The 27711-nt window shown below is 41.4% G+C and overlaps 1 protein-coding gene and 2 pseudogenes across 1 annotated transcript; 1 reads left to right on the top strand and 2 right to left on the bottom strand.

Moving 5' to 3' along the window:
* Window positions 1-308: 308 nt before the first annotated feature.
* LOC107146996 lies at window positions 309-1271 on the bottom strand (annotated as a pseudogene).
* On the top strand, window positions 911-16324 carry LOC107146995 (annotated as a pseudogene).
* On the bottom strand, window positions 11883-27711 carry LOC107146992 (zinc finger protein 717-like). The gene is given in 5 exon segments (XM_048789864.1): window positions 11883-12607; window positions 12609-14016; window positions 14896-14988; window positions 19817-19943; window positions 27584-27711. Coding segments are annotated over 5 exon segments (1824 nt in total). The 5' UTR covers window positions 27620-27711; the 3' UTR covers window positions 11883-12447.

The raw sequence follows: 27711 nt of genomic DNA, 5'->3' as shown, positions 1-27711 counted from the left end.
CTTAAAATTCTGCATTTCCTAACTGTAAACAGAATATAGCACTTACAACAGGTTATAAATAAACTGTTTTTCAAGCATAGAGCCAGCCCAAATGATAATGCACTATTTAAAAAGACCTAAGGCAAAGAATTCCATTTCCAATGGGAAAAAAGAACTGTGCAAACAAGCTTAAAACTACTCTTTTTTGTGTCAGTGTTATAAAATGTAGCTTTTAATAAAACCTTGACCCAAATGCCATTAACTTCAGAAAAGAATTTGGTGGGGAAAAGAAAGTTATTTCATTTAGGAAAAATAACCACTATCTTTTACCTAATCTTCAACACACACAATTTAAACATATACAGTTGCTTTAACACTTTACACAATTCCTATGTACCAGAGCAATAACAAGGTCTAAATACAATTATATTTTTAAACACTGGGTCAAGGCTTTACATAAAAATACCATCCTACTGCCCCCCCCCCAGTTTCTAAAATATCACATATTTTCATCAACATCTGCAGTCATCCAGCAATTTTTAGGAAAATTTTTGTGCATGATCTTAATTCCTAATCCCTAGCTCTTTGGGCTCAGTGATGAAAGATCAAAACCACCAAAAATGATGGTTCACTTGAAGTCAGACTAGAGACCCTGGCTCAGTTAGTCTCATAGGATGAAAGCAGTGCTGCATCAACTGGCTCCATGCAGGAGGGGCACGTGGAGGAGCTCATCAACCAGTCACCTGAGCAGCCCAGGCGATAGATGTGCATGCATGGCAGAAATCGAATTGGGTCCCCATAAACAAAAGTCCGTCATACAGATCACACACTCCCGAGCTTTTTTCCTGACCCATCTCTGCCAGGGTCATAAGCTCCCTTAGGCAGATGCTGTGTAAGGCCCATTCTTTGAGCTGTCCTAATTTGTTGCTCTTCGGAGTTGCTAGCGGAGTCGGGTGTTGGACGATACACTGGAACTGGAACTTGTTCCTGATGCGGCGGCTCCTGATCCCGCTCTGTCCCCTCGCCAAAGCTGGCGCGGTCCACTGTGAAGCAGGGAGATGTCATCCGAGGTGGGGGATTTGAGGCAGTTCCCCATCTTCTGGGGCTGGGGTGTGTGATCTGCGGGGGAGCAAGAAAGCTATGATGGGGTCGTTCGCAGGCTCTGCGGTCAGCCTCTGTCCGGGAGGTGGGCTCGCGGGCAGGCTGGGGCTCAGGCACTGCTCCCCCGACCTGGCTGCCCTGCGAAGCTCCTGTCAACCGCCCCAGGGACTCCAGGCTGGGCCCAGGCCCGCTGAGGTCACCGGGGTGGCCTCCTTGGACAGGGCTGGGGCGGGGAGACTTCCCCACCCCGCCTGCAGCAGGCGGTGGTGGCCAGACTCCCCCGCCCGCTTCCGGGCGCTGGCGGCCTGGAGCTGCTGAGCTTAGTCCAGGTCAGGAGGGGCGTGGCCCTCAGGCTGCCTCAGCTGCTGCTGCCCCAACCAATGCCTGAGCCTGGCCTCATCCTGCTTGCCTCAGCCTAGTAGGCAGACCAATGCGCCTGGGGACCTGCCTTGGGGTTACTTTTATATTACTGTCTTTCCTAAAGCTGCCCAATTTCCCACTAACTACACAAAGCAGAAATGAATAAAAAGATACTTTTGGGAATAATATTCTCCAAGTATTTTGAAGTTTAATTACATTGTGTAAAAGGACCAATAGAGTTGGTATTGCACTACTGTGGGGTTCCTCACACTAAAATACTCAGGGTCACTTCAGGGGAACTGGGCTGAACAAAATAACTACACAAGACACAAAGGTACCTTTTTCTTTGGGGGGGGGGGTCCTGTGATGGCTTCTCTGGCCTTAAGGGTCCGCAGAAAGAGAGAGAGCAAGCACTTGTTGAATCCTTTTATTGAGGAGAAGCCATTCAGATGAGGCAAGGGGTCAGGTTTCAGGGGTTGAGTCTAGCTTCATGATGTCTGCTGTCAGCAGGTTGACTGACATCTAGGAAGGCCACACCCAAGGTCAGAGTAAGAGAGGGGGACACACAAAGGACATTTCCATGGAACATTCTATCCCAAACAGGGCAAAGGGGTAGTATCACAAGGAACAGGTTACAGTAGCTCAATCCATGGGGCGACTGGCTTACGTTGGAAGGCGTGTCCTCAAACTTCCATGACTAGGGCAATGTCCAGGTCACCACAAGATGTAGTGCTGGTCAGAGCCTTTCCACTCCAGGAAGGAGAATGAGAAATCATTCAGACTGGCTCCCCACACGCTACTTACCTAATAGTATTTTTTTTTTTTTACTAGTTCCTAAAAATTTAAGTAGCTTGATATCTATGGCAGAATAATATGTGAATCAATACATGACAGTGTGAACATATTAAGAAACATTCACTTTTTTCATTTTTATTTGTACTTTTTAGTTATATATGACAATAGAATATATTTGACATATCATACACACATGGAGTATAACTTCCTATTTTTGTGGCGGTGCATGACATGGAGTTACACTGGTCATGTACTCGTAGATGAACAAAGGAAAGTATGTCCCATTCATGCTACTATCTTTCCCATTCCCATTTCCCCTCTTTTTCCCTACTCCGTGCAATCTGGTGAACCTCCCCCCGCCCAGCCTATTGTGAGTGAGCAACCCCATATCAGAGAAGATATTTGGCTTTAGATGTTTTGGGATTGGCTTATTTCATTCAGCAAGAAACACTCACTTTGATTTAGTACCAAAATTAATGAACAATGTAAATGAAGTAGTTCCTAATCCACTATAAAATTGCTGGAAAATACAGATAAAACTACTCAGGAATAAGTCTTTTTTTTCCCCTGATATAATGATCTTTGTGAGAATTCTGTTTTCTTGTGATTTCAAGAGCCAGGGTATTTAGTAATTTTGGATTTAAAATAAAATTATAGCCTTTCATATGAGCTATCTGCATCATAATCTGATGTCTGTGAAGATCAATTCCACCATATCAACTAATGATGTCCAATAATTGTTAAGCAAATGTCAAAGGTAATGCTACACTTTCTGTGATTACAGAACATCTCTATATCCAGTCCTCACACACATACACACATACAGACAGGAGCTGCAGAGAAAGGATCACCTCCCAATCTCCAGTCCCCTCACACACCTAGACAGAAGGTGCAGAGAAAGGATTACCTCCCCATCTCCAGTCCTCACTCACACATCCAGACAGGAGGCGCAGAGAAAGGCTCACCATCTCCAGTTCTCTCACGCATCTAGACAGGGGATTCAGAGAAAGGCTCACCTCTCCATTTCCAACAGGAGGTGCCCAGAAAGGCTCACCTCTCCATCTCTAATCTTCACACACACATTCAGACAGGGGGTGCAGGAAAAGGCTTGGTCTACATTTCATATTTCTTAAGCCTTTTCTCCACGTAAATATTTTTATCTTTCCTAAGGTGTATATCCTGGAGAGGTCTTTCCACACTCATGACATATATAAGGTTTCAATACTCTATGGATTTCCTGATTTTGAAGAAAGTTTGAAATTTGAATAAAGGCTTTGATATATCACTTGCATCCTAATGTTTACTTCCAGTGTGAATTCTCCAGTGTTTAGTCAATTTTGAGCTGTTTCTAAAGGTTTTGCCACCTTCTTTACATTCACAGAGTCTCTCTCCAGTATGAATCCTCTATTGTTGGGTCAACATTAAACTTCTGTTAAAGTTTTTTTCACAATGTTCACAATTTTTTTTCCACAATGTTCGTAAGGCCTCTCTCCAGTATGGGTTCTCTGAAGTGCAATGAGATTGAAGCTTTAATTAAAAGCCTTGTCACATTATTACACTTGTAGGGCTTCTCTGCAGTATGAGTTCTCTGGTGTTGAGCAAGGTCTGCAGATTGATGAAAGGTGTTGCCACATTCTTCACATTTTCAGAGTTTCTCATGGCTATGGTATCTCTCTGGTGTGTAGAAAGGCATAAACAAGTCCTAAAGCTGTTGCCATGTTCTTCACATTTGAAGGGCTTCTCTCCAGTATGAGTTCTCTTGAGCTGAGTAAGATGTGAGATTTGAATAAAAGTTGTGCCACATTCACTACAATTGTAGGGTTTTTCAAGGGTATGACACCTCTGGTGTATAGAAAGTGCATGAAAATGTTAAGAAAAGGAAAGTCACCCTGTGGGGGCAGCACTGAACCGAGTGTGGGGCATTTCATACTGCTGTCATAAGGAGTTGACTTATTCTTTATGTTCTATAGCAAGATAAACATTCCAAAATGAATAAATTTAAATGAAAAAAATCATGCACATTCACATAAGGTTGAATTTGAAAGGTTTTCCCAGGACTTTCTGAGGCTTCTAGGAATGGACACAGTCCCATAGGTCCCTCTGATGTTTTAGCCAGTGATGCTTTGCTCAGGAAGATCACAGAATCTCACCCACAGAAATGCTGATGCTTAAAATAAAGGTCCACTGACAACTAAAAAAAAAAAAAAAAAAAAAAAAAGAAAAGAAAAAAACGCTGATGCTGTCGGGAGACTTTGATCATGGTCTTTGGAGGGTTGGTGTTGGCTCTGAAGGCCAAACTTCAGATGGAGCCTGAGACCTCAGAAAACATCTGGAGAACCTGTGTCCTGGTACTCGGATATCCTGCATAGACTTTTCACTCTCTTAATAAAAACTAATCTCATGCTCCAGGATCATTCTTGGACCTGTCTACCACACAGGGACTGCAGGGTTTATACAGAAGCTGTGACATTTCCTGAGAATGCTGCATTTCCAATGGGCTTGTCAAACAGACAAAAACAAAGCCACTGCAGGGCATCTCTCTGTATGACATCCTGATGTGATAATGTGGGGATCCCAGCAGGTGAGAATCAGGCTGTGATGGGGTTTTGGGGCAAGGGCTCCTTTATTACCTCTGTCCCTGATGAATCTAGGCATTGTAAAGTATGGGTTTACCACACAGAGCATCAGAAGATGGAATCAGTGCCTCCGAGTCCAGCTTAAGTACAAGCACAGGGAACTCAGATTCCTCAGAATCTGAGCAAAAGCCTCCAGCTCCTTTTTCCACATCACAAAGAGGCAAAGAATCCCACAGACTTCTTAAGGGTCTTGCAGGGGAACAAGATGGGCAGCTGCCACAGGCCCTTCCCCCACTTGCCTTAACTGGTGCAACCACTGTCCCAGCCCAACATTGCTCTACAAAGGTCTCCCAGTTTCCTCACAGGGGATCAGGCAGACCCTGAGCGATGGCCTTAGTTCTTCATAGCTCCTGGGTTCATTTTCCACTTCCCGGATTTTGGCTTCTTGCTTACCCTTTTCCTCCATGTCTCAGTGTCCGTCATTCAGTGATTTCATGTTTACTATAGTCACCCCAACTTTTACCTAGGTGTTTTATATAGAAGATCCAGAAAAAGTTGGGAATGGTGGTGCCTGCATGTAATCCAAGTGACTCAGGAAAACTAAGGCAGGAGGACCTCAAGGTTGAGGCCAGCCTCCAAAACTCAGTGAGATTCTGCCTCTAAATACAGAACTAAGTTTAGTCCCACAAACTCCCTTTGTCTGTGCTGCAGAAGATACAGAAAAAACTGAGCTTAACCAAGGCTGCAATTAGGGGAAAGAAAGACATGCAGAAAGACATGCTTTCCCTGTGAATGTTGTGGGTAGAATTTTAAATTTGGGAAAGAGAACCATATATTTTCCACCTTTTAAAATACATATTTTAGAAGGAGTCAAGATGATATTTACTCTTTTGTGGGAAATATAATTCATTCAACAAAGATCTAATCAAGATGTACGGAACATGAGGGAAAAAAAAGATAAAATTAGACAACATGTTTTAGTATATTTGATGTTTAAAGATACAAAAATTTCAGAATGCAAACAATCCTGAAAACAATAGATGGGGGGCAGGGGATGTGGCTCAAGTGGTAACGCGCTTGCCTGGTGTGCGTGAGGCACTGGGTTCAATTCTCAGCACCCATAAAAATGAAATAAAGATATTGTGTCCACCTAAAACTGAAAAATAAATATTAAAAAAATAGGTGAACTGATATAGTTTCAAGGGACATACAGTGCAGCTAGATTCAGCTACATGGGTGTGCATGCATCACTGTAGTAAGGTGATTTTATTTCTTAAGGGTAAATACTGAGGTGTGGTAGAGCTGGGTCTATCACACCTGGGTTCCATGCCTAGTTTCTTGAGGAGCGTCCATACTTATTTCCGTAGTTGTTGTTCTAATTTACAGCCCCTCCAACAGTGTAAAAGTTTTCCTTTCTCCCATATCCTCTCCAGCATCTGTTATTATTTGTATTCTTTTAAAATCTATCAATTCTTTTTTTTATAGCTTTGTTCTCTTTATTTATCTTTATGTGATGCTGAGGATTGAATCCAGCACCTAACACATGCTAGGCAAGTGCTCTACCATTGAGCCACAACCCCAGTACCATTATTTGTATTTTTTTATATTTATTTTTTAGTTGTAGTTGGACTCAATATTTTTATTTATTTTTATGTGGTGCTGAGGATCGAACCCAGGGCCTTGCACGTGCTAGGCAAGTGCTCTACTGCTGAGCCACAATCTCAGCCCTCATTATTTGTATCCTTGATCGCTGTCATTCTGTCTGTCATGAGATGAAATCTCAGTACAGTTTTGATTTGCATTTTCCTAACTGCTAAGAACGTTCAATGTCTTTTCATGTATTTTTTTGGCCATTTGTATCTCTTCTTTTGAGAAGTGTGTTTAGTTCATTTGTCCATTTCTTAACTGGGTTATACCTTAAGTTTTTGGAGTTGTTTATATATTCTGGTTTTTAATCAGAAGAGTAGCTAGCAGAGATTCCCCTCCCATTCCATATATTGTCTCTTCACATTCCTAATTGTGGTTTTGTCTCTTTTATTCCGTACCATTGATCTACATGTCCGTTTTTATGCCAGTACCATTCAGTTTTGTTACTATAGCTCTGTAGTATAACTTGAAATCAGGTATTATGATTCCTCCAGCACTGCTTTTTTTGGTTCAGAATTGCTTTTGCTATACAGTTGCCTGGTAGAGTCCCTTACAGAGAAAGAATGAGGAGTTGACTACCATCAGGTGCTCAATGATTAAATATGTGGGACTTGCACCCAGAGAAGCAAAGGAAGAGATAACAAAGAGAAGCAATTCCTCAAGATTCCAATCATAGTGCCTGGTAAGACCATTCCCAATGCCAAATTCCTAGTGGATTGGTATTTATCTACCAAACCAAAGGGTCCTATGAGGGAAAATGAGGTATGCGCAACCTTACTACTAGTTTCTAGACAAGTACAGATTTGTTTAATAGGTTTTAAACATTAGAATGAACTCCATTTAAAGTAGACCTGCAATGTACTTAACACTCCTATAAAGAACATGCATGTGGTTATTTCTTCATTCTTCATGAATCTATGAGACAGTGTTGCCATCACAGAGATAAGGGGAAGTTAAGCTAAGAGAGACTGATTTGTCTAATTCACATACTGGGAGGTTGAGTGGAGACTGGATCCTGTGTGGGCTGGTGGGCACTTAAAACCATGCTCTACCATCAAATCCAATGAACCAATAATCCAGTTGATATTTAGCTTTTACACTTTACTATTTGTTACAATCCTGTACATTGATGAATTCAGTGTTGCAATTTTGAGTTTAAAGAGTTTCTATTAACGTGTGTGAAAGTATTCCATAGACCAACATCAAATGTGACTAACACTTACAAGTGTTGATAAAATGCATAAGCAGTGACTGCGGTATGAAGTTAGAAGAAACTGCCTAGGACCATGCTGGATTCAGTGAACACAAAACTGGCTACAAGTCTGGATGCACACATTGAGTCTGTCTAGATAATCTGGGATGATCCTCCTGTTTTAAGGTCACATGATTAGTAACCTTTGTTATATCAACAGAGTGTTTTTTTTTTTTTTGCATGCCACCTGCCACAGGAATTATTGAATGATCTCATTTCATATACTGAACTATGGGACACAAAACACTAGTACATAATAGTGTAGGGTGGACACTAATCAGCAACATTTTAGTTCATGTATTAAAAAAGACATTAGTTAAGTAAAACAGTTGTCAGTGAAGTGAAATTACTGAATGACATTAGTGGTACAACTATCAACAATAAAATGCGTGAGGCCTGGAATCTTGCATGTTATAAGTTGAAATGGCAGATTTGGGTTGAGAGTAGTTTTTAACTAAGAGGAAAGAACAATACAACACACTTGAGGCTGACAGCTGCTATCTGAAATCCACCATTGTATGCTCACCTTTCCATAAATGCTGCCTCCCCAGTTCAAGACTGAAAATAGTCTCACCATAATCATCAAGCTCTTATGCTTTCAGACAGAACTTCTCCCTCCATTTAGCACTTCATGTATGTGTGTGAGAATACATTCTCATCCAGCAGTTGTCACCAGGATTCAATGATTCTTCATAGAACTGGACAGTTATAAGAGATCCACACTACTTATTATCTAGTTGCCCTTAAAACTCTGTCATTTGTGCAAAGTGGGATGAACATTGAATGGAATACAATTTAGTTCTTCCTTGAAACTCACTCAGACTGCATGATCATCCGTTTTAGACATAACAATCATTACCCTGAGGATGGCACCGAGTTATATTAGGTGCTGTCAGGGAAAGGTGGGCAGGGTTACACCCTCATCTCTCTTATGAGCTCACCTAATGCCTGAGGAAAGTTCCTCCTGTCTCAATGGCTTTGGCTCTGGACCAGTATCAAATCCAGAAAAATCCTGTTTCCAACAAAACCACACGCCCAGACTCCTGCCTGAAATGCAAAATGTCTTTCAGAGTCTGCACCTGATGTATGAAATATGAAATGTTCACCTGATTCCAATCTGTGGTCTGGGCAATGGTCCCACAGGCACACTGTGGGAAGGAGGCAGCCACAGCACCAGATATACCAGCACTGCCGTGTCCTCATCCTTCCTCAGAGGGGCAAATTACACTCCAGGAATGTACAGTACATCAAAATATATTCTACTGTCATTCATATCTCAAAAGAACAAATGAAAAAATAAAAAAGCAACCCAAACAACAAAACAATTGCTGTTGTCCCTGCCATGGCAATGAGTGGGAAGTTGATATTATATCTGAAAACCTTTTTCCAGTGTGGTAATCACCTATATTCACTAGCTCCTACATGTCCAAGGAGACACTGGAGTATTTGGGATGATCTTACTAATCCTGGATCTCTGGAGGTAGACAGGGTGTCCAAGAGGAAACAGAGAACACTGAGGCCTGACCTCTGAGGTGACAGCAGCAAAACATGTTTGTCAACAGATTCCGTTTCTCAAAAAAGTCTTTCCTACTTAAATAAATTTCTTTCTAATCTTGAGACTACTTTTTTTTTTTAAATTGCCAATAGAATTAAAAAAAAACCTTTTTTTTGTAGTAGTATATGGACAGAATGCCTTTATTTTATGTTTATTTTTATGTGGTGCTAAGGATTGAATCCAGTGCCTCTCACATGCTAGGCAAGTGCTCTGCTGCTGAGTTACAAGCCAAGCCCATTTTTAATGATTTTTATTGGTTGTTTTAGTTATACATGACAATAGGATTCATTTTACATAATTATAAAAGCTGGAATGTAATTTGTTCAAATTCAGTCCCCAGGACTTCTCCTTCCCCTCCCTCCTCCATCCCTCTGTTCCTTTCCCTCTACTTGCATAGTTCTTCTGAGCTTTACATTGCATGTTAGATGCAGAGCATGGGATTTTACACATAGAACTTAAAAAGGGTCTCAAAAGAAAGGCAAAGAAGGGCTGGGACTGTGGCTCAGTGGTGTAGCACTTGTGTAGCACGTGCGAGGTCTTGGGTTCGATCCTGAGCACCACATAAAAATAAATAAATAAAATAAAGGTATTGTGTTCAACTACTTCTAAAAAATAAATGTTAAAAAAATAAATGCAAGGAAAACACGTGATGCCAACAGGAAGCATTGGAAGTCTTGGGATTCACACAACTCAATGGAAGTTCATGTGAAAATTTTGGGGAAAAAATAGAGTTCACACACATGTAGAATGTTAAAATATGAAATGTATGTAAACATATAGAATAATCGATATACAGTGTATCAATTTCTCACATAAAACTTTTGTAAGTGGTAAATTGCAAGCTTGACAATTTTTAAATGTTTTCATGGCAAACTTCACTGGTCTCATAAATGTTGCAGTTGGATGTTCATCCCTGGTTCTACTCCTGTGGTTGTTACATTACATGCAAAAAAAACCCCACTCTGCTGATATAACAAAGGTTATGAATCATGTGACCTTAAAACAGGAGGATCACCCTGGATTATCTAGACAGACCCAATGTGCATTTTAATCAGAAAAAAGAGCCATGACAGAAGAGGAAGTTAGGACATGGCAGCATGATTTTGTGCCATTGTGAGAACTGTGAGAAAGAATTCTGAACACTTGAATGGTCCTGGCACCAGATTCCTCCTGGAGCCCCAAGAACAGTTCTCACACCTGTGACACCTTGACTTTGGTCTTGTGGGAAAAGACTGAGCCTGCTGGACTTCTGATGTATGAACTGTAAAAAAGTAAGAGTGTTGTTTTATGCCACTTGTTATGCTGTTATGTGTAATAGGAAATTAATACACAGCTGAACAAATTCAGTGATAGGACATTTAAATGATAAAATGTCATTTGTTGCCCATGACAATCATTCTCCTCAAATATGCCAATGACCTGGACAGTTGATGACCCTGGGAAATCCTCCATGGAACACTAGGTGTATCTGTGTGCACCAAACACACTTTCTGTACCTCAAAACTCAAAAGGAAAGAACAGATTTGCAATTACCTGCTTCTCTGAGTGCGTGCGTATGTGTCCAGCACAGAATTAGTAAGTTAGAATATCATTTAATATGAAAAATTTAATGAAACTCTAAATGTATGCTTGCTTATTTATGCTGGGTGCTGAAACAGGACCTCCTGCATGCTGAGCATGAGCACTGCCCTGGGCTACACTCCAAGCCCCATCCACTGTACTTAGGATGAAGAGCAACCAGCACAGTTATGCTGGGTTCCATCATGGAATGTTTGTCAAATCAATATGCAGTGCATAAACTGTACACACAGGATTGTGTTCATGGTAGGCTCCTCAACAGCAAGCCCAGCCTCTGCCCATCACAACACGAGGCAGCTACCACCTCCAGTTTTAAGACCACAATGTTCCAAGGCTCAGACCAGTGGGCTGATAGAAAGCATTATATTCATGTTTGATTCAAAGGTGTTTACTGGGGGCTGGGGATGCGGCTCAAGCGGTAGCGCGCTCGCCTGGCATGCATGTGGCCTGGGTTCGATCCTCAGCACCACATACAAACAAAGATGTTGTGTCTGCTGAAAACTAAAAAATAAATATTAAAAAATTCTCTCTCTTAAAAAAAAAGGTGTTTACTGGTATGTAGTTACTTTAAAATAGTTTCCAATTCGATATTTAACACTTTCCTTTGAAAATTAATGTCCAAATCATATAAATTTTCATTCATTACAATTTTTTTTTTTTTTGGTACCAAGGATTGAACCAGGGATACTTAGCCACTGAGGCACATCCTCAGCTCTATTTTGTATTTTATTTAGAGACAATGTCTTGCTGAGTTGCTTAGGGCCCTGTTAATTTCCTGAAGCTGGTTTTGAACTCATGATTCTCTTGCCTCAGCCTGCCAAGCCACTGGGATTACAGGTATGTGCCACCATGTCCAACCATTATAATTTCTTATACATAAAAATATGGGTACTGAAGAACAAAATTGAACAAATTATACTGTCACATTGTGTGCAAGCTCAAATATACAGTAATGATTTTTTTACAATTATGTATAATTATAATGTACCAAAATTTTTTTAAAAATTTGAAGTTTTGTTAAAAAATTTCACACATTAAAGAAACTTAAGAAAATTTACTTTATTCAAACTGTCCAATTAAATGTCTACACCTGATAAGGCATTCACAATTTCTTGTCATTTTGCCATGATTGCTTTTACTTTTAATGAAATGACTTGAGAATAAAGGGTGACAGCACAGGTCTCTCTCCTGTGTGAGCTCTGCAGTATAAAAGAAGATTTGAGTTCTCAGAGCTTGTGACATGAAGTAGGCTAAATGATCAGTACTGTGATGCAGATATCGTGTGGAGAGGTTCAGCCTGGTTCACTCATGGAAACTGAAAACAGGAAACTCTGGGAGAAAATCAGGGAGACCTCTGCTCTCTAATCATAGTGACCATGACCTGTGGTGATGGCTGCTTCAGAAACATAGCTCATGTAAACCCAGGGAAAAAACAGAATGGGAGGCTTTGCAGGGGCTAGGCTGGCAGCAGTTACATGACTGTTGTGATTCCCAGAGCCGAACATGGCTGTTGGAGAACACAATGTATCTCCACTGCATGGGGCTCTGGTTGCTTCCTGATACCTGCTCTTCTGCACCCTTCCATGACATCGTCTCCCACACTCTTACAGGTGTGTCCTCATTATGTTGCCTGGTGAGCGGGCTTCTGTAAGAGCTGTATTCTCAGATCCACAGCACTCTCCCATGTGAGTTCTCTGATGAACAGTGAAGGAAGACATCTGGAGGAATTCCCTGCAGAGTTTACGTGCGTGGGGCTTCTCACCTGTGAGTTCCCCGATGCCTTTGGAGGTGTGACTTGTGGTAAAAGGCCTTCTGACATACATCACATTCAAAGGGCTTCTCACCCGTGTGTGTTCTCTGGTGCACCCTGAGGTTTGAGTTCTGGTTGAATGTCTTTCCACACTCTTCACATGTGTAGGGCTTGTCACCTGTGTGAACTCTCTGATGCACAGTGAGGTGTGGCTTACAGTAGAAGGACTTACTGCATTCTTTACATTCATAGGGCTTCTTACCCGAGTGGATTCCCTGATGTCTGGTGAGATGTGACTTACAGTAAAAGGTTTTCCCACACACACTGCATCTGTATGGCTTCTCACCTGTGTGGGTTCTCTGGTGTACCCTGAGGTTTGACTTTTGGTTAAATGTCTTCCCGCACTCTTCACATGCATAGGGCTTGTCACCCGTGTGGGTTCTCTGATGTGCAGTGAGCTGTGATTTACAGGAGAAGGTCTTCCCACATTCTTCACATGCATGCGGCTTGTCACATGTGTGGGTTCTCTGATGTGCAGTGAGCTGTGATTTATAGTTGAACATCTTCCCACATTCTTTGCATGCATGTGGCTTCTCACCTGTGTGGGTTCTTTGATGCCTTTTGAGTTTTTCCTTCTGGTTAAAACTTTGTTCACTTTCAAATGCTCCACAGGGCTGTTCTCCCCCATGGATTCCCTGACGGATGCTCACCTGTGTCTTCTGACTGACGTCCTCAGACTCATCATGGCCACATGATGAGTCTGCTCTCTGATGGTCTAAAAGGCACAGCCTCTTAATGACAGGCCTGTCACGACCACTGCATTCGTTATGCTGCCGTCCACTGTGTATGGTCTTATGCTCAGTGAGGTCAGACGCTTTACAAAATGTCTCCCCACACACATCAGAGTCAAAACTTTTTTCCTTCACTTGACTCAACCCTTGAGCAATAGGCAATGCCTTACCAAGGTGTCTCACACATTCATGGCCAGAGCTGGCAGAGTTTTCCATATGAAATCTCTTCTGTGTTGACAGTACTGTCCTCATGGTCAAGGCTCTCCTCTGTCCATAATGCTGGCAATGGCCCTGCACACTCTGGACTTTGGTCTCTAGACTAGTATGCTCAGCACGTCTGAGGGGCTTCCTAGTTGCCTTAGGGTCATTAGGCCTCTCTCCTGCCTGTATCTCACCTTGCTCACTGTGGAGAAGCTCATTTTTCCATCCGTGAAGGTCCTCAGACTTGGTCCTTGAAGAGCTTCCACTCTGTGTAGTCAGAGCTGGAATATGGAGTGGGTTCACTTCATGTGTTCTTCTTGATTCACATCTCTCCTCTATTGATCTGCTGCCATTGGCTGTGACAACTTGCCAGGGATGTTTCATTTGGTGATCTTGGCTGGCCCCAACCTGGTCATTCACTTTATGGACATCTAAAATAGTATAAAAGGAATATTGTGAAATACATGTAAGCATTTCTATGGAATTCAAACATAAAGGTGTTAATGATGTAAGACCTCCTGATGATTATATTGAGTTATGATGTGTGTGTGGATTTTGTCTGGAGTAAATTTAAGAAATTACATTAATATATGTTGGCATCAAATCATGCTACTTTTTTGCTTGGTTTATTTTACTTTTTTGAAACTGGGAAATGTTTAGCTGAAATATTCACCTGGTGCCTAGTAGTAGATGTTAGCGATGATTTTTTATCTGCCATTTCTTTTGCCTGTTCTTAGTTTTTGCCTGTAGTTAGTTTTTACAGAAGATGTGAGTAAAATGTCATCCTACATTGCTTCTCTTTCAGATGTGCAATGGAAATATTCTACTTATAGGATGCAGGTACAGATGACTTGTTCTCCACCTGAGCTGGAATATAGTTTTGGGAAAAAGCTGCTCACTTCACTGTTCACTGAGAAGCTTCAGTAGAAACCTAGAGGGCTCTGCTGATGAAAATGATCTTCCCACACTAGAAAGTGACATCGACCTCTAACTTCCTAATCTAATTTATCTTATGGTTCTTAGAAACACAATTTTGAGAATGTAAGTAATCAACAAAAATGTCTAACTAGAACGAAATAGGAACTGGATTTTAAGTAAGTCTACCAAAAAAAAAAAAAAAAAAAATTACATAATCAGCAACAAAGAAAGGAAATGTATTCAAACATGAGAAATCATCTTTGTGTCTGAGGCATGAGACCAGCTGCCTTTGGGATGGGGACTGGGATAAACTAGTGAGAACAATCCCACACAGCCGCCATCTGCTGAGATACCACCACCCTGACCTCCCTGGCCAGGAGGTGTGGACTGACCTGGGAGGTGCTGGTATGGGGCTTCCTTTGCCATCCATGGCCCAGATCCTCGCTCCAACTTGAAGATCCTCTCAGGTTTAATAATGCTATGTCCTATTAATGAAGAACAATGGGAGACTTGTGCTAAACTGTGATGTTGGGTCACTGAAGGCAGCTGCCTGCCCTCAGAAGCTGAGCCAGATGACGCCAGTGAGGACATCTGTGAGACAGGTGGCACTCATTCCTCGGAGGCTGGGACCTAACAATGAAGAAGAGTCAAATAGAAAGAATTCCAGAGAATGATGTGAGAGAGTGCAAGCAGATCTGAGAGAATATAGGCAGAAGACAGGCAATCAGAAAGACAGCTTTTGATATGAAGGAGAAACTGGCTGAAGAGTTAGAGGCTGCAAAAGTAACCATCAAATTTTGGTGCTATAAAATAAATTAATGCAAATTTTTAAAGAAAGAAAAGAAAGCCAGCTGAAAGCTTCATTAGAATTTATGAAGAAGAAAAACAAATTTCTGATCTTGAAGATGGGTATTCTGAAATCACCAAGTTACATTTTTTAAAAAATATAAAAAATGAAGAAAACCTTTAAAACACATGGAACATCATTAACAAAGAGACGTTTATTTACATTATGGCTATTCCAGAAGAAGAGAACCTTATGTAATAAACTAACTGGTGAAATTTAGACCAGGGAAAACATGGACATCTAGATCCAGGAAGCTCAGAGGGGCCTAATAGATTTCATCAATAAAATTTCGGAGTCACAGTATAATGAAACTATCAGAAGTACAAGACAAATAGAATTATGAAAACTGCAAGAGAAAAACATCAAGCCACAGATTAAACAAACAAACAAACAAACAGGAAGAGCAGATCTCTCAGCTGAGACCTTACAGGCCAGAATACAAATAGAGGATACACTGAAATTCCTTAAAAAAAAAAAAAATGCAAAAAGATGGCGCCGAAAGCTAAAAAGGAAGCTCCTTCCCCTCCCAAAGCTGAAGCTAAAGCAAAAGCTTTGAAAGCCAAGAAAGCAGTGTTGAAGGGTGTCCACAGTCATAAAAAGAAGATCCGCATGTCACCTACCTTCTGGCAACCCAAGACACTGTGGCTCTGGAGGCAGCCCAAATATACCCGGAAGAGTGCTCCCAGGAGAAACAAGCTTGACCACTATGCCATCATCAAATTCCCTCTGACCACTGAGTTAGCCATGAAGAAGACTGAAGACAACAACACACTTTTTTTACTGTGGATGTCAAGGCCAACAAACACCAGATCAAACAAGCTATAAAGAAGCTCTATGACATTGATGTGGCCAAGGTTAACACCCTGATCAGGCCTGATGGAGAGAAAAAGGCTTATGTTCAACTGGCTACTGATTATGATGCTTTGGACGATGCCAACAAATTGGGATCATCTAAACAGAGTCCAGCTGTCTAATTCTAAATATACTTTCTTTTTTCCAACATAAAAAAGAAAAAATACTACACCTAGAAAAGTTATCCTTCACCTGGGCATGGTGTGAATACCTGTAATCCCAGTGGCTCAGTGGTTAAGTGCCCCTGGATTCAATTCCTGGTACAAAAACAAACAAACAACAAAACCCCCAAAAGCTATCCTTCAGAAATAAAGGAATAAAAGATTTTTCAAGATAAGTAAAATTTGAGGGGATTCATCATTACCACCCCAGTCCCACAAATGCCTGAGGAAGTCCTGCATTAGAAGTAGAAGGATGGCAACTACCATACTCACAGACATGAGAAGGTCCAAAACTCAGCTGCAGAGTGGACACACAGAGGAAAACAGAACAAGGCCCCCAATACAGAAAGCCACCAAACAAGATAATCAGGAGGAAAAGAGTAAAGAACACACAGCAACATAAAAAATTACAGAATGAGGAAAGATGTCTTATCAAAATAACCGTGAATATAAACACAATTTCTGAAGAAAGATACAGACTGGCTGAATGAATAAAAATAAAATTAGACCCAAGGATAAGCTGCTGAAAAGAAAACCACTTCACCTGTAGAGGCGGCAGGGCTTGAAGTGGAAGAGTGGAAAAGGATGCAGCCTGCAAACAGATACAAAGCAAGCAGAAGCAACTGCACCTGTGCTGCAGAATACAGAAGACAGAGATGGACACTACATAATGGAAAAGGATCCATCCACAAATGCATGCACACCTGTGCTGGAGTATGAGCACCAACTTAACAAGGGAATGTTACTAGACCTGAAAGGAGAGGCAGAAGGCTAAAGCAATATTTCAACAGTCACTGGACAGATCATCCTGACAAAACAGAAACACTGATGTTAAACCATAATATAGACGAAAAGGACCTTACAGACATTTACAGAGCATTCCACCCAACAGTTGAAGAAAACAGGACCATCATGATACACAACATCTGAATGACCAATAGTAAGTAATGAGATTGATTCAGTATTAAAAAGTCTCCCACAGGGGCTAGGGTTGTGGCTCAGTGGTGGAGCACTTGACTAGTACGTGCGAGGTGCTGGGTTTGATCCTCAGCACCACATAAAAATAAATAAATAAAATAAAGGTGAAAAAAAAAAGCCTAATCTTTAAAAAAGTCTCCCATAAATAAAGCCCAGAATTAGCAGCTTCAAATTGAAAAAAAAAAAAAAGAATTAACATCAATGCTTTTTAAATTATTATTAATTATCAAAGGAATCCTTAAATTCATTATATATCACTATTATCTTTATACCAAAATCAAACAAAAACACAAGAAAAAAATTGAAGAACAATATTTCTGATGAATACATTTTACCAGATCAAATCCAACAGAACACAAGAAAAGATTATACAGCTTGATCATGTGTGACTTGTCCCAGGGATGCAATGCTGGCTCAACATATGCCAATCTGTAAATGCAATTCAGGATTCCAAAACAGAATGAAGTATTAATAACAATATAAACATCTCAATTGATATAAGAAGGAATTTGATAAAATTTTTCCTTAGCACATCTCTAAAAAATTAGATAAAAATAAATTGTACCTCAACACAATAGGAACCGCATATGGCAAAATCCAAGCCTATGTCTTAACAAATGGGGAAAACCTGATGTCATTTCCTCTAAGATCCAGGACAAGACAAGCATATCCACATTTACCACAATTATTCAACATGGTATTGGAAGTCTTACCATAGCAATAAGATGAGGGAACCAAATAAAGGGCATCCAGATCAGAAAGGAGGTCAATTTATCATGATAGAGTGACTACATGATTTTATACATAGGAAAACCAAAAACTTGAGCAAAAACCTATACAGGAATTCAGTAATGTTGCAGGAAACAAATCAACATAAAATGGTAATTTTTATATATCAATAATAAAATTACTGAGATAGAAATCCAGAAAGTAATCCTGTTTATAATAGCTAATGAAAAATAAAACACCTTAAAGTAAATTTAACCAAGTAAGTGAAGGACTTTACAATGAGATTATAAAACACACATGAAAGAAAGTGAATAAGACATAAAAAATGGACAAACATCCTATTGTCATTAATCAGAAGAACATTGCTAAAGTGCCTCTAGTACCCAAATGATTTGTAGATTCAATGAAACCCTTATCTAAATACCAATGGCAAATGCATGGAAGCAGAAAAAAGTTCTAAACACTGTATTAATGTGTAAAAGACCCCAAATACTAAAAGCAATACTGAACTAAAAGATCAAATCTGTAGTCATCACAAAACCTGTCTCCAAAACACACTACAAGATGGCAGTAACCAGAATAGCATGGTACTGCACGAGGACAGACAAATAGACCAAGGGAACATGACAGAAATAACAGTTGTAAGTCTGCTTAATCACAGTTGACAGATTTCTACCCAGGCAGCAAGATCATGCATCTGGAAAGGATGCTTTCTTCAGTAAGAGGGAACTGTGTATCTGTGTGTAGAAGAAAAATGGCAGAGCCTCCTCTCAACATACACAGAAACCAACTCAGTGTGGATCAGGACAGGAGGTGAAACCACAAAACTGCCCAGGAAAACAGAAGGGGACACTTCCATGTGCTGATTGGGCAAAGCTCTGCTTTTGAGATGGGGCCTTGCTATGTGGATCAGCTGCTATGCAGAAAAGGACCAGGAGGAAGAAGTGCCAGCATGCACAGTGGGAGAGAATGCTCATGGACTCTCCATCCAACAGGGAGTAGTTTCCACAGCACAGAAGGACTTCAACTCAAGAGCAGGAAACAAATATTCCAGTTAAAAATCAGGTGAATGACTTGAACAGACATGTCCCAAAAGAGACACACAAATAGCCCAGGAGAGAGTACGAACAAATGCTCAGCAGCTCCCATCGCTAGGGAAGAGCCAGTGGAAACCACTGTGAGGCGCCATTGCCCCAGTAAAAATGGCAGAGTTAAGTGCTGGTGGAGGTGAAGGAAGGAAAACGGCATTGCTGAGGGGGGGTGGGGCAAGGAGACCCCTGTGAAAACCAGCAGTGGAACTCCCCTGGAGCCCAGAAGAACTGTGTGCACTTGCACATCCACTGCAGTGCTGAGCACAAAAGTTATGATAAGGAATCAACCACAGTGTCCACTCACAGACAAATGGACGAAGAAAACATGGAACATGAATACCAGGGATAACACTCAGCCATTAAAACCCCAATTTGTCATTTGTAGCAACACAGAGGGAATTGAAGAACACCATGCTAAGTGAAACAGGAAGACACGTACCAGAAGCTCTCATTCATGTGCGAAGCCAAAGCTGACTGAAAGAAACAGAGACTAGAAGAGTGGTGGCCACATCACACTACATAAAAAATGTACAATTATAGTTTCCACTAAAATATATAAGACATAATTAGAATTAAAACTTAGAAATGGTTCCTACATTTACCAACCCCAAAGAAAATAACTGCCATGAGAGTTACCAGGGAGTCAGTCACTCACCCAAGGACACAAGGCTGCTGCAGGTCTCCAGCATCACATCCTTGTAGAGGTTTCTCTGAGAGTCATCGAGGGCCTTCCACTCCTCCCAGGTGAAGTCCACAGACACGTCCTCAAAGGACACTGGACACTGTAAAGGAAAATTTCTCTCACAAGTCTTCAGCATGGGTCTGAGCAGGACCACAAGTGCTCACACTTCTGTAAGAATGTGCCTGTCACTTACGGGGCAAGCGGATTTTTATTCTCTGTAGAAATTCGGTAACTCCACGAAATACCATATATAATCCCCGCCTTAGATTAAGAATTGTTTTTATTCCTAGCAAGAAGAAGATAAATGAAGCTTTGCTTCTGAAAAGAGCTGACAACCCAGCCTAAAGACATAAGAAAAAACACATTTGAAGCAATACAATGAACAGTTAGATTCACATGTTCAGTGTTGAACGCAATAACAAAGAAGTAGAAAACAGCCTGCTCTTCAATTAGGCTGCACCTCACTGACATGACTCAGGGGTTCAGCTCGTCCACTGGGAAGCCTTCTCACCAGAATGGAGCAAAGGGGTCATGCTGTCAAAGCACAAACCTGATAGTCACACCGCATGCAGGATGTCCCTGTGCTGAGAAGAGCAGCCCAGGAGGGGATGCGCTTAAGAAATAGACAGTACTGTGATTTTCCATTTAAAATTTTACCTAGTTCCAGCAACACCAATTCCACATAAATAGAAGCACATCATACTCATGTTTCCCTCCTATACCCAGAGACTTTCTAGTGTTCCACATAAATAGAAGCACATCATACTCATGTTTCCCTCCTATACCCAGAGACTTTCTAGTGTCCCTACAAAAGCGAACACCACCCACCTCCTAAAACACAGATGTAAATAAGGAGGGGACAATGAGAGGCGGCAAATTACCTAACAGGCCTGCATTCTGAAAGTCATCCTGTGTAAGAAGAGCTGGGGAGAACTGAAGGAGGAGTCAGAGGGGAAGAAATTGGGTGACACAGCTAACCCTAACATCAACAATACAAAGTGGAGGACACAACAGAAAAAGAAAAAAATTACAGAAAAAAAAATAGGACAAGAATTTGGTACCCATTGGCTGTACAGAGGTGAAGATGGGAGTTCACTTCCTGGGTAGACGATGGTGCTCCAGACCAAAGCTGAGGAAAAGGAAGTGACCATGAGGGGCAGGAGGTGAACTGAACTGCAACACTGTGTTGAAGTCTCTGTGGCCAAACACTGGGAAGCCATGTGGAAACCAGGTCTGCAGCTCAGAGGAAGATTTAAGGAGAAGATGATATTCAGAAAGCAGTGGAACACCAGGGATAGCTGAGGCCACCAGAGTGAGAGAACCTACAAGATGGATGGAGTAGAAACCAGATGGAGTCTGAGGAAGCAATAACTCTCAGGGGGTGACCAAGAGAAAACTGAGGAAGATGCTCTTTCAAATTCGTTCTAGGAATAAAGAAATGTTTAATATTATGAAATCAACTAATACATTTCACTGTATTCATAGTTCTATTGAAAAAATAATGTGATCATCCACAGAGACATGGAAAGTTTTTGTTTTTTTGGTGCCAAGGATTGAACCCAGGGGTGCTTAACCCCTGAGCTACATCCCCAGACCTTTTTATTTTTATTTTTTGAGACAGGGCATTGTTAAGTTCCTTGGTAAGAGGCTGGCTTCAAACCTGCAATCCTCTTGCCTCAATCTCCTAAGCCACTGGGATTATTGGCCTTTGTCACTACATCTGGCTGGAAAAAATTTTGAAAGTATTATCCCACTTGCACTAAAGAACTCAGAACACCTTTCTTAACTTGATAACATGTATGTACCTAAGCCTGAAAGGCAGCACGACAAATGAAGTAGGAACTGCGAAGGATGAAGAGCTGCCTCACCCTAAGAATGACCATGTCTGACAGGCACTTCTACTTCTGATCTCTGCGCAATGCACACTTAAAACACCAGAGACCCTATGGATAACCACTGAAGAGAAGACGCCTCAGCCAATCAAATCTGTCTGTTCATTTGCTGAGATGGTGACTTGGATTTGGGGTTGTTCTGATACAGTGCAGTATGTTAAGTAACTCTTGGCCTCTCAACCCCGTTTCTTGGATGACTCCTGCAGAGGTTTAATAGAATTCAGCAGTATAGCTCTGGGAATATTTTTTTGGAACACAGTTGATTTTATCATTAAAAACAATAAAAACAATCTGAGTAGAACACTGCTTGCAGATTACTGCTTTCCTTGAATCAGCATTGAATCAGCATGCAAAACTATGAATGTTTTGCATGACTTGAAATTTGCCCATTTAATCTAAATTATCTAATATACTGGCACACTACTGTTTCTATTATTCTTCTCTTTTTAAAATATTTTTTAGTTTTAGTTGGACACAATATTTTTATTTTTTATTTTTATGTGGTGTAGAGGATCGAACCCAGCGCCCCGCGCATGCCAGGTGAGCACGCTACCACTTGAGCCACATCCCCAGCCCATTATTCTTCTCTTAATATTCTTTTCTTGGTGTAAACTAGGCAGTAATGTTCTCCCTTTACTATCTGATTTGAGCCTTCTATTTTTCCCTCATCTATTTAATTTTTTACTCACAGACTCACACACACAATCAACTTTCTGTGTGTTACTCAATTTCTAAGATTCTTCCCTATAAACCTCTATGGATTTCTATCTCTGAATCTCACTTTTTTCATTTTAAGCTCATGTATTTCCACTGTTCAAAGGAAAACATGGAGTTGGAGAAGATGCTTACAGTGTCCACACTTTTAGTAAAAGCCTTGTTGTGCAGAATGTATGAGATATCATACACTTGTGAGGACACTGATGGACACTGCCGAGATATTCCAAAAAGCACTTTGCAAAGAAGGAAAATTCAAATGACATATAAATATCTGAAATGGAATATAAATCAATACTATTGAGAGAAGCTGACATTCAGACCATACCAAGTTCCAGCTGCCACTTCCCTCCTGAGTCCAGGGACCCCTGCTCCAGCTGGCCCATCCCAGTCTAAACCATGAGGAAGAAGAGCACAGAGGCAGTGGTGTAGTAAGTTCCCAGGACCTGAGGAGAAGGCAAGCTGGAAAGAGCAAAGGAAAGCCGCAGTGAGAACAGAGCTGAGGAGGAAGAGGAGACTGCTGAGGAGGAGGAGGATGAAAGGGTGCAGGGATGAGGAAGAGGAGGGTGGAGAGGCCCACAATGAAGGCAGCCGTGTGCAGGGAAATGTCTGCGAGTGGGAGAAGGTAGGAAATTTGGTGACAGCATCATACCTCTACCATGAGGCCCCTAGGGCCAGAAGCCAAGGGTGGAAACAGACAAGTGCACCCCGATTCACCTGGCTGCAGGCTCTGGGAAATGTTTCAGGGTCCTCCCCTCCTTTCTCCCAGCCTTCTCATTTCCTCCTCTCCAGACACTGCTCCTCCAGCCTACATCTGCTGTAGTTCCACTTTCTAACCTGTCCATCTGAGCTTCCAGCTGCCCATCTCCATCTCCTTGTTTTCCCCAGCCCATCCCACCAGTCCTTGCTCTCAGATCAGAAGCTGGACAGTCCCACAGTAGCTCTCTGCAGGTTGGAGAGCTACAGGAACCAGAAGCTGCTCAGCCTAGGAAGCTGAGATTTGGAAGGACTAATGATGCAGCCCTAGCTGGAGACGGATGGCTTGGAAATCTCTGGTCAGAGTCTACTTTGGAAGAGTGAAGGAACAGGAGTCCAAGGTCTCAGGAGATCACACAGCAATCAAAGCACCTGCCCTAGGAGCACTAAGCTCACACATGAGTAGCTTCCTCCCTCTTCCAACTTCCAGTTCCATCCAGGCCCCAACCTACTAGACTGTGCTGCCCACATTTAGAATGGGTGCACCTTCGGTGTGCTGTCTCACAAGCCAATCATTTGTAGAAACATGTTCCCTGATACTAGTAGCCTCTTAATCTTAGGTACCTCTCAGTCCAATCAAGTAGGCAATCCAGATTAACCATCCCTGGCCTGGAAAAAGAGCTGCCTCCTTCTTCCCTTTTTGTAATTTAATAAAGAAATGGTCACACTTCTACTTCTGTTTTTTGTTTTGCTTTTGAAAGGAAGATACTCTAAGAAGTAGCTAGATCAGAGAATCAGAGGTTACCACCAAGGAGGGTGGAGGGGCGGTAAGAGGAGGAGGGCAGGGATTGCCCAGGCTTCATCATGTTGTTGTTTCTTGGTGCTGATAGTAGGTGCATGGTGAGCTCCCCTTGTGGCCATTCATTATTTCATGTAACATTGAGGCTTGTTCTTTTTGTTCATTTACTTATTTTGCAAAATAAGACCAAATTCATTAAATAAAAGGTGGTGAAAAAGAACAAAAGGGAGGGACTTTAAAAGGGCACAGGAAACACTATTGGTATTGGATATACTAGCTATGTTGAAGGTTATGCTGACTTCACACATATGTAACTATGTCAAGATTGAAGTGTACATTTCAAATATGTACACGTCAATTATACCTCTATAAACCTGAAAAATGTGCTAGGCATCTACAGCTGTGGTTAAAACGAAATCACATACTCTTAAATAGGTAAAATAAAAGAGAGACCAAGAATACATTAGCTAAATATCAGTTGTAATGGTTTGGAAAAGGCAAAATTTCTAAGAAAGGAGAGTGGATTAAAAAACCCTTCACAAATGAGTCAAATTTAAAGATATTAAGAATGAACATGCCTCAGCACCACACACACAAAAAATGAACATGCCACAGAATATCAGCAAAGCCAGAATTTCTTGCTATTAGAAGACAAAAGAACTTGAACGAGCTCTGGTAAATTTGACAAGTGAAAACTGCACATTGATTGCATACATCTAATTATGACACATATACATATAAGTTGTTGCCCCCCTTAACCATGGGGATCTACTTTGGGAAGTGCAACCTAAGGTGACTCTGGCATTTTCCAAACCACAGAGCACTGGCAGAAGCCTAGATGACCTAGAAGCCAGAAAGTGAACTACAACACTCCACCTGACAGACACGTATACGCATGAAGCCCGTCACCAAGGAAAACCACCCTGTCACACATGATGTGGGCTCTGAGGGTCTAGCAACCACAGCAGACCCACAGACCCACAGAGCCGAAGACAGAGACCTTAAAGGACCTTTGCCATCTAGACAGCAATGAATGACAGAAAGCACATTGCAGCAAGGAAGAAAATTATAACCTTTCCAAAGAAAGCTGCCTGACAATAGGATATCTGTATGACAAAACAAAATAAAACCCCCAAATCCTACTGTACCCTTTCCTCATACCACTTAAGAAATCATTTATAGAGGTAATATAAATATTAAATATAAAAAATGCATTCAGAAGTTATACAATGGACATGGTGGTGAACACTTGTATGTAATACTAGTGGCTCAGGAAGCTGAGGCAGTAGAATCCCAAGATCAATGTCACCCTGGGCAAAATTTAAATGGGGCTAAGGATGTGGTTTCAATTATCACAACCACACAAAAGAAAAAAAGGTAGTTATTTATTTTCAAAGTAATACAAACAATATTTTAAAAATTTCATAAAATGGGAAATATTAAAATAAAACCAATATTCCTCAAATGATACCATCAAAAGATACAAAACAAAGGGTCAGACTGGGAGAAAGTAACTACCTTACATATAACAAACACTTTTAATAAGAAAGGGAAAGATAGGGACCCCAAAGAAAAGCAGGCAAGAGAATGGAACAGCCCCTTTACACAGGAGATCTGAGTCTTCAATGATCATAAAAAATTCCTAATTTTTTAGAATAAGAGAAATACAAAATAAAATCACACCAGAGAGATAAGATTAAACAGTATTGCTGAAGATATGGAAGAAATGCATTCTCAAGAACTGGAGGACCATGATAACAGAGATGGGCACAGTAGTACTGATGCAAACAGCTGATACCCAGGGTATGGGAAAGGGGAGTGTACAGCCAGGAAGACAAGCAATAAAGGGTGGGGAAATGCTTTCAGGGGCCAGCCACCCACTAGTAACAATAATATCTGACTGAATAAACATTCAGTTTAGCAAATAGTGTAAACATCACATAAATTTTATGTAGATGTCATGTGCATGGGTTATTTTATATGAATACATGTTTAGAAAATTGTAAAATTTATAAAAAAATAAAAGTGTTTAATCAGATAAAAGACTCAATTATTTACACTAAACTTATCACTACAAAGGTGAACAATTTCCCCTGAATTAATCTAAAGTATATCCCATCAAAATTTCAGCTTGGGGCTGGGGTTGTGGTTCAGTGGTAGAGTACTTGCCTAGCATGTGTGAGGTACTGGATTCAATTCTCAGCACTGCATATAAATATATAAATAAAATCAATGTCCATTGACTATATATATATATATGAAATACTTCAGCATGCTTTATTTATTCTTAAGTTTTAGGTGGACACAATATCTTTATTTTACATTTATGTGGTGCTGAGGATTGAACCCAGTGCCCTGTGCATGCTAGGAGAGCACTCCATAACTGAGCCACAACCCAAGCCAGCATGCTTTACTCAAAAAAAAAAAAAAAAAAAAAAATTCTTTTTGGTTGTAGATGGACACAATACCTTTATTTTATTTATTTTTATGTGATGCTGAGGATCGAACCCAGTGCCTCACATGTGCTAGTCAAGCGCTCTACCACTGACCAACAGCCTCTTCATTTTTAGTTGAAGAAGGGACCAAAGCAAAAAGTTCTAAAATCCATCTGGAAGTTAAATATATATGAAATCAGCCAAGAAATTTCTGAATTACAAGAGCAAAAGAAGTTGTCTTTTCCTGACCCTGATGTATATTATGAAACTATAACTTTGTAATAATAAAGACCAAGAGATCATAATACAAACAAAATCCATACCTGAACTTTGTATTTTTAGTACGATGAAGTAGAAAGGCCTATATAAATCCAACCTCATTGAGGATAAGATTAAACGTGAATGGATGATAATGCCCAAATGTAAAGGTAAGTACTTGGGCAGTGTGTGTGCAGAATGTGCAAGGTCTGGGGTGGAACCCCACCATCACCATAAAAGTCAGATGTCAAGGGGGTGAAGTTGAACATACGGCAGAATAGGTGAGTCCTGATTCTCCCTGCATCCATGGACACCTTGTTGAACATCTTGTGCTTCAAGTCCCCCTTAGACAAAGCTATAAATGAGTTCAAAGACATACATTGCACAACTGAAAAAAAAAAAAAAAATACCTGCCATCAAATGAGTAAGAAAAGCTGTGGTGGAGTTGGGCATGAGTCCAGCCTTAGGACGTGTGCCATATCACTGGGACAGAATCACCAAGAATCAGTGTCACCTGAGTGAGGAAGATTGGGACCACACCCTAACTACATTGTCCTGTGGTTTGCATCTTCCTTTACCTAGTGCTGGGAGAGAAACGGTCTAGGCTTAACCAAGTACCAAGGGAGGGGACAGGACCCGAGGGGCTGAAGCCACCACATGGCGCGGGGAGGGAACAGGACCCCAGGGACTGACGCCACCACACGGGGAGGGGACAGAACGCGAGGGGCTGAAGCCAACACACGGGGTAGGAAGGGGACAGGACGTACAGCGTCCAGCTGCTGACTCCACCCGCCTGAAACGCCAGAGGGGACTGGGAGCTGAGCCGCCCCAGAGCAGCACTCCGGACTCCAGAGGGGACCGCGCAGTCCCGGCCACCACTTCCTGCTCCCACCACATCCAGCTCTGGTTCCACATCCTCCCTTGGGGCGCAGAGCCGCGCACTCACCATCTCCCAACCTCCTTGATGTTGACCCTGTGGCATCGCGTGGCAAGCAACCTGAGCTCTCGCTCAGCAGCGGGACCTGGAGTAGCAGCGCAGAGCCGCGCGCTCCGCTGACCTAGACGCGCTATAGA

The sequence above is a fragment of the Marmota marmota genome, unplaced genomic scaffold, assembly GCF_001458135.2.
Source record: "Marmota marmota marmota unplaced genomic scaffold, marMar, whole genome shotgun sequence".
In the NCBI taxonomy this organism is placed as follows: Eukaryota; Metazoa; Chordata; class Mammalia; order Rodentia; family Sciuridae; genus Marmota; species Marmota marmota.
Note: the sequence above shows the minus strand (reverse complement) of the source record. Positions and strands in the feature narration are given on the sequence as shown.